This window comes from Danio aesculapii, chromosome 18, assembly GCF_903798145.1.
Source record: "Danio aesculapii chromosome 18, fDanAes4.1, whole genome shotgun sequence".
Taxonomy (NCBI): domain Eukaryota; kingdom Metazoa; phylum Chordata; class Actinopteri; order Cypriniformes; family Danionidae; genus Danio; species Danio aesculapii.
Window position 1 is genome coordinate 36,452,005 of NC_079452.1, and position 19,574 is coordinate 36,471,578.

The 19,574-nt window shown below is 37.2% G+C and overlaps 1 protein-coding gene across 1 annotated transcript in view; it reads left to right on the forward strand.

Moving 5' to 3' along the window:
- The window catches only part of LOC130245362 (voltage-dependent calcium channel subunit alpha-2/delta-1), a 220,288-nt gene that overhangs the window by 167,969 nt on the left and 32,745 nt on the right, over positions 1–19,574 (forward strand). The window contains 4 exon segments of the mRNA XM_056478029.1: positions 11,101–11,161; positions 11,506–11,603; positions 15,469–15,550; positions 18,583–18,645. Coding sequence (XP_056334004.1) covers positions 11,101–11,161; positions 11,506–11,603; positions 15,469–15,550; positions 18,583–18,645 — 304 coding nt within the window.

Here is a 19,574-nt window from a genome sequence, read left to right on the forward strand (position 1 = left end):
GGCTTGTTCCGGCACAAATTAAGCCCTGCTCTTATGTCAGCTCATAGACAGACCAGCTGATCTTCATGGCTTTGAAATGCTCGAGTGTCCCTGTATCTGTGTTTACAGCAGTGAGTTTGGTGAACTGATGACATTCGCGGTCAATCACAGTCATTTCTGTTGAGCATGTGAACACAATATCATATCAGCGCTGTTTAAGGACGTACTAAGCAGCTCTTAAATGTTAACAGGAAATGGACGTTTTTAAAATTTCTGTACCGATTGGTACCAAATTCCAGTATTGTGAAAACACTAGTCCCAGCTGGACCAGTCGGTATTTCTGTGTGAAGTTCTCCCCATGTTTGCGTGGGTTTCCTCAGGGTGCTCTATTTTGCCCCAAAGTCCAAAGACATGCTCTATAAGTGAATTGGATGGACTAAAATGTCCCTAGTTTTGGGTTGCAGCTGGAAAACATATGTCGGAATAGTTGGTGATTCATTCCACTGTGGCGACCCCTGATAAATCAGTGACTAAGCTGAAGGAAAATGAATGAATGAATGAATGAATGAATGAATGAATAAATGAATGAATGAATGAATGAAATCCACATGTGCATCAAATCATAATCTTTTTTGCTAAACTTTCTCTGATCTCTCCACTCTTGCTTTCCATCTTTAAATGAAACAGCACAATGGGGCAAGTACTATCTTTCTATCTTTTTGAAAGTTCCCTTACTGTCTGCCGCCTTGCTTGTAGCCATTTTTATTGACACTATTTACATTTTTTTTTATTTATGCATGATTGTAGATTAGTTTTCAAAGCTTAACTCATCTGTTTGTTTGAGTGTCATATTTATTTATGCTTGGTCTGTGAAACATCAGTCGGTTAATTGCTGACAGTGTTTGGTGCTTGTCTAAACATGCACGCTCAGTTGGAGATGTAAAAAGAAAAACCTTGAAAACATAGAGTGCTAATGTCAAAGTAACAGATTCCATACTAGAATTGATTTATAAGCCATGGAAATACAACATGTAAATGTGATCAAGACAAGTCTGTTGAAAATCAAATCGAGTATTAGAATGAGGAAGAAAAGTGACATGGCATAGTTATTGCTGCCAGACGGGCTGGTCTCAATGTTTCAACTGCTGATATATTAGGATTTTAGCACACTAACATTCTATTCAATTCAGTTCATCTTTATTTCTAAAGCACTTTTAGAATGTAGATTGTTTCAAAGCAGCTTCACATAGAAGTTCTAGTAAATTGAAAATGTGTCTCACTGCTGAAAGTCCATACACTGAAGATCAAATCCATCGATGCCGGCTCCACAAATCCCAAATAAAGCAAGCCAGTGGCACCAATAGCGAGGAACAAAACTTCACCAATTGACGAAAGTGAAGGAAAAAAACTTGAGAGAAATCAAGCTCAGTTGGGCACGACCATTTCTAGGTGCTGGAGGCTGGAGAACGTTGGACGTCCATTGTGGAGAAGCTTCAGGTGTGAGTAGGTCACTGACGGGTGTTTAGGCTGGCCCACGGAACCAATGCGGAGACTCGTCTGTCACTGGGGTTTTTCAGGTTTCATACACTCCATTCCTCCATGACTGCCACAGCATCTGCTCAGGATACAGCCCGGTCCAGGATTATGGATACCTCTAGAAGTCATCACAGAGAATTTAACTCCATTTCATTCATTCATTAAGCTTTTGTCATTACGCTACTTTAGTGTCTCAGAGTCATTCAGAAATTATTATTAAATGCTGCATTAATTAACAAGATTTTATTTATTACAACAGTTTTGCAAACTTGTTTTATACAATTTCAATTGTATTTTTGTGCATGCTGTTTAAGTGCACATACATTGTTTACCCATAGTATTTACGTGGTCATAATACAGCAAGTAATACAAGAAGCACTTAGTTTGGGCTAGCTTTTGCAGCTGGACATTGCTTTACAATGCCCTTGATGGGTGAACTTTAGCCAGTGGGGAAGTGTCTTTTGTCTCTTCAGGTGTAAATTATTTATGACCATTGTCACTCCCACGCATGCAGTATTCTGACCCAAAATTAACATTACAAAATGTAAATCATTGTAATGTTTTTTTTTTTTTTTTTTATGAGAGAACTGAATAATTTTCACATAATTGTGAAGTAAATATTCAGGCCTACACCACTAGTTACTCAAAAGTTGTATTCAGGCCACCAATTCAGTGTTTTGTATATATATATATATATATATATATATATATATATATATATATATATATATAAACAGATATTAAAGAGACAGTTTACTAATATTTAAATGGATCATCAAAATAAGGTGTTACCAAACATCTTAGGGGCCCCAAAATCACCTCAGACCCCAGAGGGTTAACAGAAATTCCTGCTCCTGTGACAAACTCTGAGGGGTTGGATGAGAGTCTGAAGTAAGGAATGATAGGAGAAAGTTGTTTTATTGGGATTTGATACAGCACGAAGAATGGAAAGAAAACCTCTGCATTTCCCAGACAACATTTGTTTAATTTTATTCATTGATGGCAGGTGTAGGAGTTCACTTTGCTTGCACTTGGGCTTTTGGAGATGCGGGCGTTTGCGGTTATGAACTGACTTGTTAGGTGCAGAGAAAACAGTGTCAAACAACCATGTGTGAATGGACTATCCTGTTGCGATATGTGGAGAAAAGTCCTACATGACGGTAATAGTTTGATTAAGGTGTTTACATGTCTGTACTGCACTTCAATAATGTGATTTATTCGATTAGTGTTAACTACGATTGTGACTTTGGTTGCATTGAGGTTATCAAAAATCTCTGTTTACATGGTAGACTTTTAATCAGAGGATTGTCTTATTCGTATTCAAATCAAAGTATTGGAGTGCCAAGGAACCAAAACTCCATGGATTGAAGGAAATGGAGAACAAACTTTAGGAGAAACCAAGCTCAGCTGGGACAACCAGTTCTTCTTTGGCCAAAAGTAAAAGGAAGAACTGAAGTCTGGACACAAGAGGCTTTAGAATAAACATCCATCATGGAAAAGGTCCAAATAGGTCACATGGCAGGTGTTCAGACTAGCCGACGGGATCAATGGAAAGATTTACCTGTTACTGGGGTCTTTGCGGGATTCAGGGTTGTGCTGATTCGATTGCTACAACAAATGTCTGCTCTGGATATGGGCCGGATCCAAGATCATTTAAACCAGGGGTGTCTGCATATTTTAGTTTCAACCCTAATTAAACACACCAGAACCAGCTAATCAAGCTCTTTTTAGGTATACTAGAAACGTCCAGGCAGGTGTATTGAAGGAAGTTGGAGCAATACTATGCAGGACACTGACCCTCCAGGACTGAGTTTGAACATCCCTGATTTAAACCTTGTGATAAGGATGCCATTTGTATTTCAGATGCCATTCAAATTACAGTGTTTATTGGGATGTTCCCAGCTCCAGTTGCCCTGATTAATGCAGTCTAACAATCCATTAGAGTATTTGAGTTTCAAGGTTACTTGTTTGGTATAATACAGGGAGGAGAAATGGAAGGAATTATTGTTAGAGGGAAATGGTCAAACTGGTTCAATCTGGAAAAAAAGGAGACTAACTCAAATAACAAGAGCATCTCTGAATGCACATCCATGTCTAGTTTTAAAGCAGATGCTACAGCAGCAGAAAACTACATCTGGTAATACTCACAATCCAAATTTCTTTGAAAAACAAAAGCAACACCTTTCCTTGACAAGCTGCATAATTTGGTTCATCCTTCAGGTCTGCAGCACAAAGGATTGTGCAATGAATTATGAGTTTTATTCTTGCACAGAGGCCATCCACATGGATCACACTAGAATGCAGAGCTTCGAGCCAGAAGCTTTTCCCCTTCTCACTGCTCATCAGCGTAATTATTTTAGCATAACAGTGCCTCGTAAGATCACATAGCTTCAACTTTAGTCATTCCGAGCTAGGGAGCCAACAAAGGAAATTTTAGCTGGTGAAACATTGAGCAAAGCAGGTTTTGAAGACCAAAACGGGGCCACAAGAGGTCATGCTGTGGCTTGTAAGCAGTAACACTCAGCTACTTGAAGCGGGAACCTTTGCCAATTTGATGTTTTGTACGCCAGTTATAATTGTGCATCTAATTTATGATGTGCGAGAGTGTTTGGGTGTGTGTTAATGTGCTAAGACTGATATTTCTGTATCCTGAAGTGTGCTACCGCAGAAATGTGTGAGCACGCGGCGTCTCTCGCTCTCTTCCTCTTCTTATTCCCCCTCTCTCTCTCTCTCAATTTCTCGTCGTAAAGGATCCTGGCGTAGGTTTACGGGCTCGTAAAGAGCCAGGTCCATATGGTTATTGAGAGAGGGGAAAGAGGCAGCGGTGCAGGGGTCAGGTCTTTGCGGTGGTCTTAAGAGTGCTCCTGGATACCTTAGAAGCTCCACGGGGCTTGTATGACCAAAGTCGAAAGCCGAATGTAAACTTCAGACATGCAGAACGAGAGAAGTGTGGCTTTTGGGAGCCGTGTAGAGCAAGTAATGAGAAGAACAGGTGAACACAGAGTTCTCTCGAGGGACGTGTCCTTATGGCTGGTCGTAACTGAAACCTGTGATGATGGACTCGGGCACTTGGACCTGGTAGATTGTGGAAATTACAAGTTCTGGATGTCTCGACATGATTAGCCTCACATGTGTTGGAGAGCAGATTCGTTTGAGAAGAGAAGAATCCAACATCCTAATTGTGTTTTGCTGGCAAACTCTGAACAGATGTGGAGCCATTAACTCATTGACACTTTGACAGAAGCTTCAAACACACATTTGAAAACAAACAAGGGCATAATACCACCCCGATTTGACATGCACAGACACACAGACTGTATTACGACTTCGCAATCATTGGATGAAGGCTGTTCTTGTTTTTCAGAGCAGAAGTTGTGCTTTTGCAGAGCTAATGAGCAACTGTACACTATATGGATGTGGATTATATTCTGGAATAGAATTTATGTATATTGGACATTTATTTTTAAATACATTTTTGAATTTCAAGACATTTACATTTTTGAGGACCTCTCTCTCATGCATTGTTCATACATTTTTTTTTCTTCCATGCAGTTCTTAAGTTCTGAGCTATTTTAAAAGCATTTCTGTGCAGTTGCAAAGGTTTTAAGAGGTAGTTTTTGGTGCATTCTTGGTTCAAAAGAGCCCATTGCCAATTGTTTATGATATCCTTATCTCTAATATGGCATTGTTATGATATTGAGATTGGTTTTGCTTTATTTTGCCATGTAAAGTTCTTCATTTAGACTGCCACTATTAAGAGCTTTATAGGGCATCACTTAAAAAATATCAAACAGGGCTCATCAAATTTGACTCTGGAGGCTCAATGTCACATATATTGTATCTGAATTCACACCCTATACCATAATTCACTATTCCCTGCATTAGTCCACTAATAGTCCATGAAATGGAATGAAAACGAATGAGTGAAATCGAGCACTTAATTCACTGGAGCAATTAAATAATACAATAAGATTGTGCTGTGGATGCCATCTTGTGGGCATGTGTGGCATTCAAACTCTCACAGTGCATTATGGGTATTAGCCGTTGAGTGTATGTATGAATGGTGTATTGTGGGGTTGATTGCAACACAGGCTCATTTTGGATATGTACCCCTGTCTACATTTATGGAGACTGCAAATTATGAACCCAGAGGTATGTCTGGCTCCACTTCTTCTGTAAAACGAGCGCTATAGGGCGGTATGACGCCACCAATAGCTTCTGTTTCTTTAGCATTACCTGCTTACCTCAGTGTGGACGGCTTTTTCTGGTGTTATCAATTTGCCCGGTAGCTCAACGCGTACGCCGATGGACTTGGAATGTGGAGTGGAGTTGACCACGACAACAAGGTTTGAGTCGGGTGAAGAATCGTTACAGAAACCAGCTGTGACAGCTTTTCTTTTTATGGATTGCCTTTGAAAAGTAAGTCAGTCCAAAGCAAGCTCGCCTGGTTGGCTGAAGTATATATTGCACCCTCTGGTGGATTTATGTGAGGAAAGGACACTCAAGAGAAGTTTTAGATCATCAAAAAGTGTACACAGCGGCGTCTGTAAAAACTGCAAGAAAATGCAGTTGCATATTTCACTGTGCCCAGAAATCTAGACCCGGGTACGGATCTGCAATGAGCCTGGATTGAATGATTGAGCGCACTTCAGAATCTCCACTATGGTTTTGGAGAGCAATATAACTGGCTGCGCGCTCAAATTGTGTATTATTTAAGGTTATATGGGGTGATTTGGGATACTACCACAGAGTTTTGCTACAACCTTGATCAAACTAATAATAGCCAATCTTGATTGGCTTCTTCAAGTTTGAAGTACAGATTTGGTGAACCTTGGTGAATGAATCAATTTGGCTCTTAAAGTCAATCCAACAAGCCAAATTCAAAATTAGCCACATTAACCTTATTGAATTCAGCAATGAATGGCATCTCATGCCTTTAGTAAAAGTAGATAAATTGGTTCTAGCGCTATTGGGTTTCTTTTGGCCCTCTAGTGATCTTCATAATAGATTTTACAACTTTCGAAGTAATTGCCTCAATCATCATCCAAGAACACAATGTTACTCACAGCAGGCCATTGTTCCACAATATATTAAGGCGTAGTTAGTTAAATGCATCTGACTAATTTGAGTTCTTTTTTCTAGCTCTTAAATAGGTTGATTCCATTGTTTACCTTGGTGAAAGTGTAGTTTCCAGGCATAGTAACTTCTCTAGTAAACTGAGATGGTCTGGTTCTGTTTTAGTTTGTGGAATGATCTGCTGGTTCATATTAGTGACTTATTGCATGTGCGATGCACAAAAATGTGACTTCACCAAACACTGGCTGACCTTTTTTGCTGATCGTGAATATTGCATGTCAATTTGTTCAACCATCATGTCATTTAAGGTTTTCATCAAGCGTCAGAATTATCTTACCATTCCTGCCAAACTCTCTACTCACTCCCCTCGTAACTTTCTTATGAAAAGTGTTGAATGGGAATGGAATGGAAGGACTGTCTGCATCCATTTCTTCACGTCTGTAATCTCAAACACAGCCTTTATTGTTTGTCCAGGCTTTGGTTGAGTCTAAAACTGCCATCATCTCCATAAGCATGTTTTATGTGAAATGCTGTTTTCAGAGTAACCGCTTTACAATGTTGGATATCTTCTCAGAGTATGAAAGATGTTGTAACTCTGTCTTTCTCTTTATGTTCTGATTGGTTGGATTTTCACCACAGGAAACAAGGGCAAGTATCGCAACCTCCTCTTTTCTGATCTTCACATTGTATTTCATTCATCACTCCTTGTAGCATTTTATTTTCAGTCATTTGCATGTGTCTTTCTTTTTTTATGCCTTTTTTCCCAGAGTAGTCATGTCACATCTGTCTGTGTGTGTGTAAATAACATAATCAGTTTTTCCTCACAAGCACATTTCATAAATCTTCAAACATTGCATTCTTTTTGGATGTTGTTACTTATTGCTTTTGGTTGTTTAACATTTCTTTTTTTACAGTTTCTCATTTAAAATGTGTTCTGTCAAATCAACCATTATGGGTTTTTTCCTTGTCCAATGCTAATAGCAACATCTAGACACTGGTGTGATGAATATAATGTGATTACATGTGATATTCCTGTTAAAAAAGATGATTTGCTGGTCTATTAATCTGGACTCTTTTGCTAGTTATTAGCTAATTATACCACCTGTTCCAGCTCACACATCACTGGTCTATTTGCTGGTTTTATAAGAGTTTTGAGGCATTTGAGGCTTAGCCATGGATGCTAACTAAACATCTTACATATTTTGGTCTCCCTTGTTAATTTTGTTAGTTTAAAAGGGGTTATAATTGATTTATGTGGGATAGTCCAGCTGATCGACCCAACTTTTTTAGCTAATGATCACTGGTCTTTTTGCAGGTTTTATAAGGGTTTAGAGGCTTTTTATTCATTTTCCTGTGCCTGTGGGGCTGAGCCATGGATGCTAGCTAGACATCTTGCATATTTTTTTTTGTCTCCCATCTTAGTTTTGATAGTTTAAAACGGATTATATTTGGCCTATTTATGTGAGATAGTCCAGCTGATAGTCAGTTAAACCAGCTAAAGTCTAGAATTACATGCAATGTTGCTGTCTTAGTCTGGTCTATCAATTGGTTTTAGATATTTTTGGGGGCTTTTTCAACTATGAATGTCAGCTTAGTCAACCGAGGGCAAGTTTGCCATTCATTGTTGGTCTATTGTTGATCTATTTATTGTTGGTTAGTCAGTTTCAGTTCTAATTTTAGTGGGTTTTTGGGATATTTTTTAAACCATTTATGCTAGCTATTGCCATACATTGTTGGTCTCCCAGCCTGGTTTGCTGATTGGTTTTAGGGTCTTTTTGAATCTTTTTTTTTTTTCTTTTAGCTGTGAATGCTAACTAACTAAATAACTAACTAACTGACTTACTAACTCTCTTTGCTTGTTTTAGTGCAGAGGTATCCAAACTTGGTCCTGCAGGACCGGTGCCCTGCAAAGTTTAGTTTTAACACAATCAGACACCTAACCCAATCAGACACCTGTGGCTACCTAATCAAGCTCTTACTAGACTTTCTAGAAACACACTTGCAGGTATGTTGAGGCAAGTTGGGCTACCTAATCCTGGGCTACCTAATCAAGCTTTTACTAGACTTTCTAGAAACATACTTGCAGGTATGTTGAGGCAAGTTGGGCTACCTAATCCTGGGCTACCTAATCAAGCTTTTACTAGACTTTCTAGAAACATACTTGCAGGTATGTTGAGGCAAGTTGGGCTACCTAATCCTGGGCTACCTAATCAAGCTCTTACTAGACTTTCTAGAAACACACTTGCAGGTATGTTGAGGCAAGTTGGGCTACCTAATCCTGGGCTACCTAATCAAGCTTTTACTAGACTTTCTAGAAACATACTTGCAGGTATGTTGAGGCAAGTTGGGCTACCTAATCCTGGGCTACCTAATCAAGCTCTTACTAGACTTTCTAGAAACATACTTGCAGGTATGTTGAGGCAAGTTGGGCTACCTAATCCTGGGCTACCTAATCAAGCTCTTACTAGACTTTCTAGAAACATACTTGCAGGTATGTTGAGGCAAGTTGGAGCTAAAATCTGCAAGACACCAGGCCTCCGGAACCGAGTTTGGGCATCCCTGTTTTAGAGGGTTTTGGTCTGTTTTAGCTATTTATGTCAGATAGTCCAGCTCATGGTAAAAAGTTGGTCTCCCACGATTTGGAGTAGTTTTTAAAGGGTTATTGGGGATTTTTGAGCTCTGAATGCCAGCTATACCAGCCAAAGGCCAGTTTCCTTCATTGTTTGTGTCTGAGGCTGGTCTGTTTGCTCTTTTCCTTTTACCATATTCATTTAAAGACAGCTTGGCATTCTTTGTTGGTCTCAAAGACTTGCTTCTATGGATTTTGGCGCTTTTATACCAGCTGTATTTGTGAGCTCCTTTTTTAAAATCAATTTAGATCTGTAGACCATCTGATGACCTGCTTGACACATTTGTTGGTCTACCAGGTTGCTTTGTTCACTGGTTTAAATGGTTTGGTGGACTTCTTAGATCTGTTGATTTCAGTCCAGCTGAAGACCACCTTGACATAATTTGTGTTGCACCTACAGACTAATGTAATTAGCTACTTTGAGAGGGTTTTTAGGCTAGTTTAGAAACGTTTGTTGGGTAGACCCAACTTTTTTATCTAATTATTTTATTACTGGTCTTTTTGCAGTTTTTTTAAGGGTTTAGAGGCTTTTTATACATTATCTCCCAGGCTTGCCTGTCCTCTGCTTACATAGGGTTTTGGGTCTTAGCCATGGATGCTAGCTAGACATCTTTTACATATTTTTTTGTCTCCCATGTTAGTTTTGATAGTTTAAAACGGATTATATGTGGCCTATTTATGTGAGATAGTTCAGCTGATAGCCAGTTAAACCAGCTAAAGTCTAGAATTACATGCAATGTTGCTTTCTTAGTCTGGTCTATCAATTGGTTTTAGATATTTTGGGGGGGCTTTTTCAACTATGAATGTCAGCTTAGTCAACCGAGGGCATATTTGCCATTCATTGTTGGTCGTCAGTTCTGATTTTAGTAGGTTTTTGGGATACTTTTTAAGCTGTTTATGCTAGCTGATGACAAGATTGCCATCCAATGTTGGTCTCCCAGCTTGGTTTGTTGATTGGTTTTAGAGTGTTTTTGAAGGTTTTTTTTTTTTTTTTGCTGTGAATGCTAACTAACTAACTAACTAACTAACTAACTCTCTTTTCTTGTTTTAGAGGGTTTTGGTCTGTTTTAGCCATTTATGTCAGATAGTACAGCTTATGGAATTAAATGTTGGTCCGTTTGCTGGTTTTAGAGGGTTTTTAGGCTTTCTGTTTACTAGCTAAACCTTCTAAAGACAGCTTGTCTTTTCTTTTTTGTCTCAAAGACTTGGTTCTATGGATTTTGGCGCTTTTATACCAGCTATATTTGTGAGCTCCATTTTTAAAATCAATTTATTTATCTGTAGACCATCTGATGACCTGCTTGACACATTTGTTGGTCTACCAGGTTGCTTTGTTCACTGGTTTAAATGGTTTGGTGGACAGCTGTTGATTTCAGTCCAGCTGAAGAACACCTTGACATAATTTGTGTTGCACCTTCAGACTAGTCTGATTAGCTACTTTGAGAGGGTTTTTAGGCTATTTTAGAAATGTATGTTAGGTAGACCAACTAATGGCCAATTCGCCATTAATTTTTGTTTAATATGCTCAACACTGTTTGCTGGTTTTAGAAATTGTGTGAATGCCAGGCACTGTAGATGTGCTGAAGACCACCATGGCACACTGTGCTGGACTCACAGACCAGCTTTGGCAGACCATTTCAAACTAGTTTTGGCTAATTTTATACATGTTGTAGTGAAAACAGTAGTTGAATTAAAGTAGCTGAGATTTACAAATGTGTCATAACAAAATATTCATTTCACTATATAGTGAAATATTTAGTGAATTATTTAGTTTTGAATATTTATTATCTCTCTCTCTCTCTCTCTCTCTCTCTCTCTCTCTCTCTCTCTCTCTCTCTCTCTCTCTCTCTCTCTCTCTCTCTGTGTATTTCACTCTCTAGTTTTTGAAACAATTCAACAGGAGAAATTTGAGGAGTTTGGATACACCTTTATTGCGCCCAGGTAACACACGTTTACACACACACACACACACACACACACACACACACACACACACACACACACACACACACACACACACACACACAAACACACACACACACACACACACACACAGCAGAAACAGCAGACCTCCTACAGGGTTTAGTCTTGACAGGTTTATTTGGGCTGTTTCTAGACTCTATTGGTCTTTGAAGGCCTATAAATTCACACCTTCAGACCCACACTTCACTCCCCTTTACAATGGATCTCACAGACATGGCAGAGGCAAAAAAATTGGTTCAAATCTTCACATTCTTTGAATATTTTAGACCTTATTGTACTGATATCACCTTTTTTGTTTTCAGGGAATACTGCAAAGACCTCAAAGTCTCATCCAACAACACCCAGTTCCTGATGGACTTCAATGAATATATTAACAAGCAAACGCCAAACGATCCTTCATGTGAGTGAGAACTCATTTATTAATGTTTAGTGAGAGCATGCTCCATGAATATACAGTTTTGACAGTGTGATTTATTCATCAAATGTGTAAAATATAAAATGTCATTTTAGTTACTAATAACCAATAATTTAAAAAAGAACTGTTGCTATATTGAGTTTTTTTTTTTGTTTTTTTTGTTTTTGTTTTTTTTTTTGTTTGTTTTTTAAGCTAAAAAGCACTTTAAATATGCTGGTGGGGTGTCAATACCCAATGTTTTTTTAAATTATATTTAAATGACACTAACACTAAACTCAAAGGTGGTGATCATACTTTCATGAAACCTTTATAAACCTTTATAATCATGACATGCCATGCACACCATCGATTATGGTAAATGTCATTCACTCAATTTCAATTCACTCAAAGTCATCATAGCTTTCATAGAATAGACCCAGCTCCCAACCATACTTTAAGAATAGACTAACGACAATATTTTTTAACGCAGTACGTTAATGCCGATAACGGCCAACCACTAATAAAAAAATATATATATTTATACTTTTTAATTGAAGAATTGTTGTGCTGTGAACTAAAATATAAAATTGTATATGGAAAGCATCGTTGATGCACCGAGATATCGAATTGAACCGAATCGATGGCATGATAATCATAACCGAACAAAACCATGAGACCAGTGTAGGTTTGTTACTCTACTTGTTTTAAAGAAAAACTAACTTAATTTTGACTTAATATTTATGAAAACAAGACCATATGTTCCGCTTGTCTAGAAAATGCTTCTTGATTTAAGAATTGGTAGATATTTGGACTTTACAATACAAAAACTCTAAAAAAGGAAGGCAAATTTTGCAGTGATATAGTGCAGTATGCTGTAATTGTTTCAATCCTGAACCCCAAAAACAGCAGAACTGTGACCCACTGAAACTTCACTGTTGGACTTTTATGAGTCATTTCTGCAGTGACATTAAAGCAACTGTGATCAGACCGACTTGATATTTAATCTAGTGCAAAGTCACCAAAGTTTCAAATAGATTTGGGGCCGCTCTTTACCAGAATATCTTTAGCAAACATAAAGCGCTGCTGAGGTCATTATTGAGCTCATGATGTAATGAAACGAGAGGTGAGAGGACTCCGATTACTCTGCTTTAGTGGCTGAGTCAGGTTGATGTCAGCGTGTGTGTGTGGCGCTGCTGAGTCTGTGAAGGTGACTCTGTTTAATCGGTCTGTGATTGATTAGTCTGCTCTGGAATGACTCCAGCTCTGTCATCCTAATGTTCAGAGCTGTGGTGACTCACGGTTTTCTGTAAAGAGATGCTATCGCTGTAATACAGCACTCACACACACCAAGAGCTTTCGCATTACTAAGATAAAATGTACCTTCCTCCTCAGAAGTTTTCATTAAGTAAATTAAATGGCTGGAATACCAGAATAGTTGTAAAAGTTTGCTAAGTTCATGCTGTATATACACACACACATACACACACACACACACACACACACACACACACAGGTTTTGGACAATGAATCTGAAACACTGCAGTATAGCTAAATTTTATCAGCCTGGTGGCCAATCTTCAATGATTGCACTTTCCACCAGTAAGAGCAGAGCTTGTGTGTTTAATTAGCATAATAATAGCACAATTTTGCTTAAAATATTACAATGCACACAGCATTATGGGTGACATAAGTTCAAAGAGTATAAATTATTTGTGCATGTCTCACTGGTGCATCTGTGAGCAAGACAGCAAGTCTTTGTGATGTATCAAGAACAGTATCCAGGGTAATATCAGCATACCACCAAGAAGGATGAACCACATCCAACAGGAATAACAGTAGGCGCAGGAGGAAGCTGTCTAAAAGGGATGTCTGGGTGCTAACCCTGATTGTATCCACAGCCGCTGTACTCACAGGAGAATTAAATGTGCACCTCAGCTCTCCTGTTTCCACCAGTACTGTTCATTGGTAGCTCCACAGGGTCCGTATAAATGGCCGGGTTGCTATAGCCAAACCTTTGTTCACTCGTGCAATGCCAAATGTCTGTTTCAATAGTGCCAGCAGTGAAAATCTTCGGCTGTGGACTCTCTAATAGGTACACCTTCACTGTCTTTGCCACATCCAGTTTGGTTACAGTTTAGTTACAGTTTGGAGAAGCCCTAAAGAAATGTACTACTCGGACTGTTGTCAACTATGATCTGTTGTTGATTCAATTCAATTCAATTCATCTTTAATTCTATAGCGCTTTTACGATGTAGATTGTGTCAAAGCAGCTTAACATAGAAGTTCTAGTAAATTGAAAATGTGTCAGTCCAGTCGCAGCTCCACAAGGCCCAAACCAAGCAAGCCAGTGGCGAGGAACAAAACTTCACCAGTTGACGAAAGTGAAGGAAAAAAGCTCAAGAGAAACCAGGCTCAGTTGGGCACGACCATTTCTCCTCTGGCCAAACTTCCTGTGCAGAACTGCAGTTTAGGCTCCAGTGCCTCCAGTGGAGGCTGGAGAACACTGGACGTCCCATTGTGGAGAACTGCTGGTGTGAGTAGGTCATCAGGTGATCAAACTGGCCCACGGGATCAATGTGAGGACTTGTCTGTCGTCTGTCTCATGCTGTCCACTTCTCCTTGACCACTGCAGCATCAGCTCAGGATATGGCCTGGTCCAGGATTATAGACACCTTGGCATCATTTCTTCACAGGTCTTGAATCGCAGCAATGGCACTGCCTCTCTAGAGGCCTCGGGAAGAGTATCCCTAGGTGGAAATGGAGAATAAAGAAAATAATTTGCGTAGCTGCTGTTCATAGTGTATATAAACACAAAATGCAAAAATGAAGTGCTATAAATGAAAAATAGTACAGAACACAGAAACAAACATGTAGAGCATACGAGTATTTCTAACAAAATATCGGGTACATTAAGACAGGTGGTGTGAGTCCTACAGGTGGTTTGTCAAGCCCACTCACCTGCGTGGAGCACACTCATGCATCATACCGTTGTTTGATGCATTGTGTGTATGCTTTACTAATCAGATAGGTCTTTAATCTAGTTTTGAACTAAGAGAGTGTGTCTGAGCCTCGAACATTATTAGAAGGGCTATTCCAGAGTTTAGGAGCCATAAATGAGAAGGCTCAACCTCCTTTAGTAGACCGCTTTTCTAGGTAATACCAGAAGCCTTGAGTTTTGAGATCTTAAAGAGTGGGTTGGATTGTGGTGAGACAGAAGATTGGTTAGAGTAACAGGAGCTAGATTATTTAAAGCTTTATAGGTAAAAAGTAATATTTTATAATCAATGTGGAACTTAATAGGCAGCCAGTGTAAGGAGAATAAAATTGGGGTGATATGATCACATGTTCTAGACCTGGTAGGAACTTTGGCAGCTGCATTTTGCACTAACTGAAGTTTTTTAATAGGGGATGCTGGGCAACCAGCGAACAGAGCATTACAGTAATCCAGCCTAGAAGTCATAAAAGCATGGACTAGCTTTTCTGCTTCTAAGATTGATAGCAATGAATTGAATTCGTAACATAGCGATATGAAAGAAGGCTGTTTTTGTGACATGGAAATATCACAAGCTAAGTTGCTGTCTAATATAACACTCAGAACTTTTACAGTAGAGCTAATAACTTTGTATCCCTCTATTAATTATGATATGACAACAGTCTTCTTTTTACATTTTGCTTGAAACTCATTCCTATTTTTATTTCAAATATCTGGCTACTTTCAAGTAAATTTTCACTCAAGTTCAAAAGCTCAACTATCATAACGACCATGTATAACTGCAGATAAAGTTAGAACAAGTAAGACACAATTTTCCATGACATAATCACAAACACTCAATGCTAAAGTGTTTTCTTTCTCTCTGTCTGCATTATTCAGGTAATTACACTCTTGTAAACCGAATGCTGCTGGACGCGGGGCTCACAGCAGAGCTCATCAAAGTCTGGAAGGAGCAGAGTGTGTAAGTCTAAGACAAAACACACACATGGAACAACATAAATCACTCACTGTCCCGCTTTTTCAAGAAATCTCCAGAGAGATGCATTCATGTCCACAGAGCTCTATTTAAAGTCCTGACTTGAATAAGAATGTGCTGTCTTATTGTTAAAAGCAAACTCAATTAAAGAAGCCAAACATCTGGGTGTCCTAAAACACAATATTTTAACATCACATATGACAAAGATTGTGTTTTCAATTAAACAAATGCTGTTTTTACATTGAAGAATGACCTAAATATTCTATTGTTTCTTTTTTTATTATATATTGACAGCTTAATGTGTTGTTTGATACACAAAACATTCTTGAAATAATAGAATTTAGTGCTGTGAAAAACTGTAATGCTGAAATAAAACACTCACAGGTGCGATTTCTGCTAAACCAGTGTTTTTCAAAATGGTGGTTTACAAGATGTGAGTGTTTTCGGGATTCAAACTTGTTTTAAAAGACAGTTGTTGACACTTCTCTCAGTTCTGGTTTAAGTTACAGTGCCTGAGAAAAACATGCTGTCCTTATTCAGTATCAGCAGTCAGATAAGATGTTGTCAGGCCGTATGTCAGTGTCATTCTTCTAATGTTATTTTTGTCCATTGTTATGGAATAAAACGTCCCCTCCTGACCTGTCAGCTCGTAGAATCATATAATTGTGCATTTTGCATATAGATAAACCTTCTATTATTATTTTTTAAAACAAAAAACTTTAATGAAACAGTAATGATAATAACACAAATTATTTCAAGTTATCTCTGAAAAAAAATGTATGTGTAATTAGGGACATCATGTCTTGAAAATATCAACTCAAAGACTACTATATAGCTTCAATTATCATAAACTAAATAAGTCTAATTTTCATTTGTGTGTGTGTGTGTGTGTTTACTCTACTAAGGAAAATATTTACTCAAAACATGAATTTTTGAATTATGCATTGGATTATGTGTATTTATATAGCACATTTATCGTGTATGGCCTTACACCCAAAGCGCTTCACAATCATGAGAGTGGTCTCTTCAAAGTGGTCTCTGGTGGTGGACCAGTGTGCAGCATCCACTTGGATGATGCGACAGCAGCCACTGGACAACAGCGCCAGTGCGCTCACCACACACCAGCTATTGGTAGAGTGGCGAGGCAGTGATAGAGCCAATTCAGTAGATGGGGATGAATGGTGAGCCCCTGATAGGTTATGGTCAATGGAGGGAATTTGACCAGGACACCTTGGTTACACTCCTGCTCTTTACAAGTACCATGGGAATTTTAATGACCACAGAGAGTCAGAACCTCAGTTTAATGTCTCCTCCGAAAGACGGCGCTCACTGACAGTATAGTGTCCCATTTACTTTACTTTACTGGGGCATTAGGACTCACACAGTCCGCAGAACACCGTTTTTGTCTGTCCCATGTTCTGTCAACTCTGTTACATCTGTTTTAAAAAGACATAACAGTCTGTAAAGCACTGATAGAAAACAAGTGTGGCTTTCTCTAAGTGATTTCACTTCCTCTGGTGGGAAACTCTTGAAGGCATTGTCACTATTGTCTCATTAATTTGTGCTAAATCTTTAGGATACACCAATAGTTGATTAATCATTTGTCAAGTCTGTTATGGTGATATTTGATTGAGTTTCTCGTTCACTTATTAAAAATAATATGATAAATACATACTATTCTGTTTTAGATATGCCATGTGGTATCTGGTTTGAGGTTAGTATCTTAAGCTAAAGCACAAAATGGTAAAAAAAATTAACTCTATTAGTCATTGTCAACTTTGTTATTGGTTTAAAAAGTTTAATGCTAACTTAAACAACAATTAGAAACAGAATCAAATGTTTCCTATCACAGTTAAGCATTTTGCATCATATTACGTTAATAATGGATTTGTTTTAGTACAAATTATTTGTTTTTGAAATGTACCCGTCATACACTATTCATATGATAATATGGATAAACAAATATAGTGGTGCATGCTGAAAAGCTTTTCATTGTGGATAAAGCTCAGAAATAAACGATGAGCCTGAAAATAACAAACATATATATATATATATATATATATATATATATATATATATATATATATATATATATATATATGTATATGTATGTATATATATGCTTTATTTTCACTTTGTGTAATTTTGTGTATTTTTTTCATTCATTTTATTTTCATTCATATTACTATTTCATATTTTTCGGCACACCAGCTTACTATGTTTGCTTTATTTAAAAAAATAATAATAACCTCAAATTGCTCTTTAATATCCTAACCTTATACAGTTAAAAAATAAAATAAAAATTGCTTTTCTATTTGACATCCTACACTGTAATATATACATATATATATATATATATATATATATATATATATATATATATATATATATATATATATATATATATACACACTATAAGACCATTTTTTGATTCACAGGGGTTTTTCATCTATTTACGGTTATGAATTGCATTATGGGAGCTTGATCTCTGCTCTGTTGACTTTTGATGTTGAGAATTCAACTCTACAGTTTAACAAAATGACTCTTATTAACATTTTAGTAGTTTGGAATTATATAATGTATAAGAAATAATATAATAATATTTATTACCAGGTTTTTGTACCATAATATACAACACATCCCAGACGATATATCACTTTAAACTATTAAAAATGTTCATAAACGTTACTTTTTTGGAAATATTGAAGGTTTAAAGTTGTTAGAAGAGCGGTCAAGGTCCCATAATGCAATTAAGAAGCATAAATAAACAAACATTAATCACACAATATGGAAAACCGCTAATTTACAGATATTTTTACAGTGTGCTTGTTGTATACATAACTATTAAGCAGTTTAAAGTGCAGTATGTTGTATATGTTCAATTCTGAACATTGAAAATTGTGAGAACATTAATCTTCTTAAGACCAAATATTGGTTTGTAGCTTAATGCCAATACCAATTGAGACCATTAAACTACTTGCTAAACAATGATGTTTTTTTTTTTCCCATTGTATTAGAGATGCAGTTTTGGCCCGCTTTGTGGCTACAGATGGAGGCATCACACGTGTGTATCCAAAAAGGTACGTCTCGTTGGCAGTTGTGTGAAATATGTGCACCTCTTCAGCCCCATGTGTGTATGCGTGTGTGTATGTGAGATGCTAAATTCTTCTAGATCTTTCCTCTGTCGGCGAGCCCCGCGGGGTCTGCGCTCCAGAGCTAGAGAGACGAGCTTTCAGAGGTTTCTTATGGGATCCATGTGCAGCTCCTGTCTTTATTAGCTTAAATGTGCTTGAGTTCATAAACTTACTCCACTGGTGTAAAACAGCAGGATGGTGTTAAAAAAGCTGGAGTGGTGCAGACTCTATCATCTCGTTCATATTTACTCACTTTCAAACACAATAACCATTCGTTTGATTTGTCTTCATCTTTTTCTTTTTTGAGCGTTCAGTGCCTGTTACTGCCATTTCTCTGATTACTGCTTATATTTTCTGGGAATGAGCAGCTTGTACATAATGCCTAACATACTGTTAATTGTTTCTGTTTCATGTTAAAAAAATGTTTAGATTGAAAAGGCTGGATTTTTTCACAATTATTTGGCTTTTACGTAATGTATTATTAATATATGACTGTCCATGTGGTGTATAAAGTGTACATTTAAAAGTATTTTATTTTATTTTGTTTATTTTTTTAATTAATCTAGTTATTTTTATTTTAGTTTTTTTTATTTACTTTATTAATTTGGTTATTTTTGTTTTTATTTTATTTTATTTATAAAAAAATTACTGTATTAATCTAGCTATTTTTATTTTATTTACTTATTTATTTATAAAAAAAAATTATTTACTTTATTGATCTGGTTATTTTTATTTTATTTTATTTATTTATTGAATTTTTTGTTTACTTTATTAATCTGTCTATTTTTGTTTTTATTTCATTTTATTTATTTATAAAAAAATACTTTATTACTCTGGTTATTTTATTTAATTTTATTTACTTATTTATTTATTAA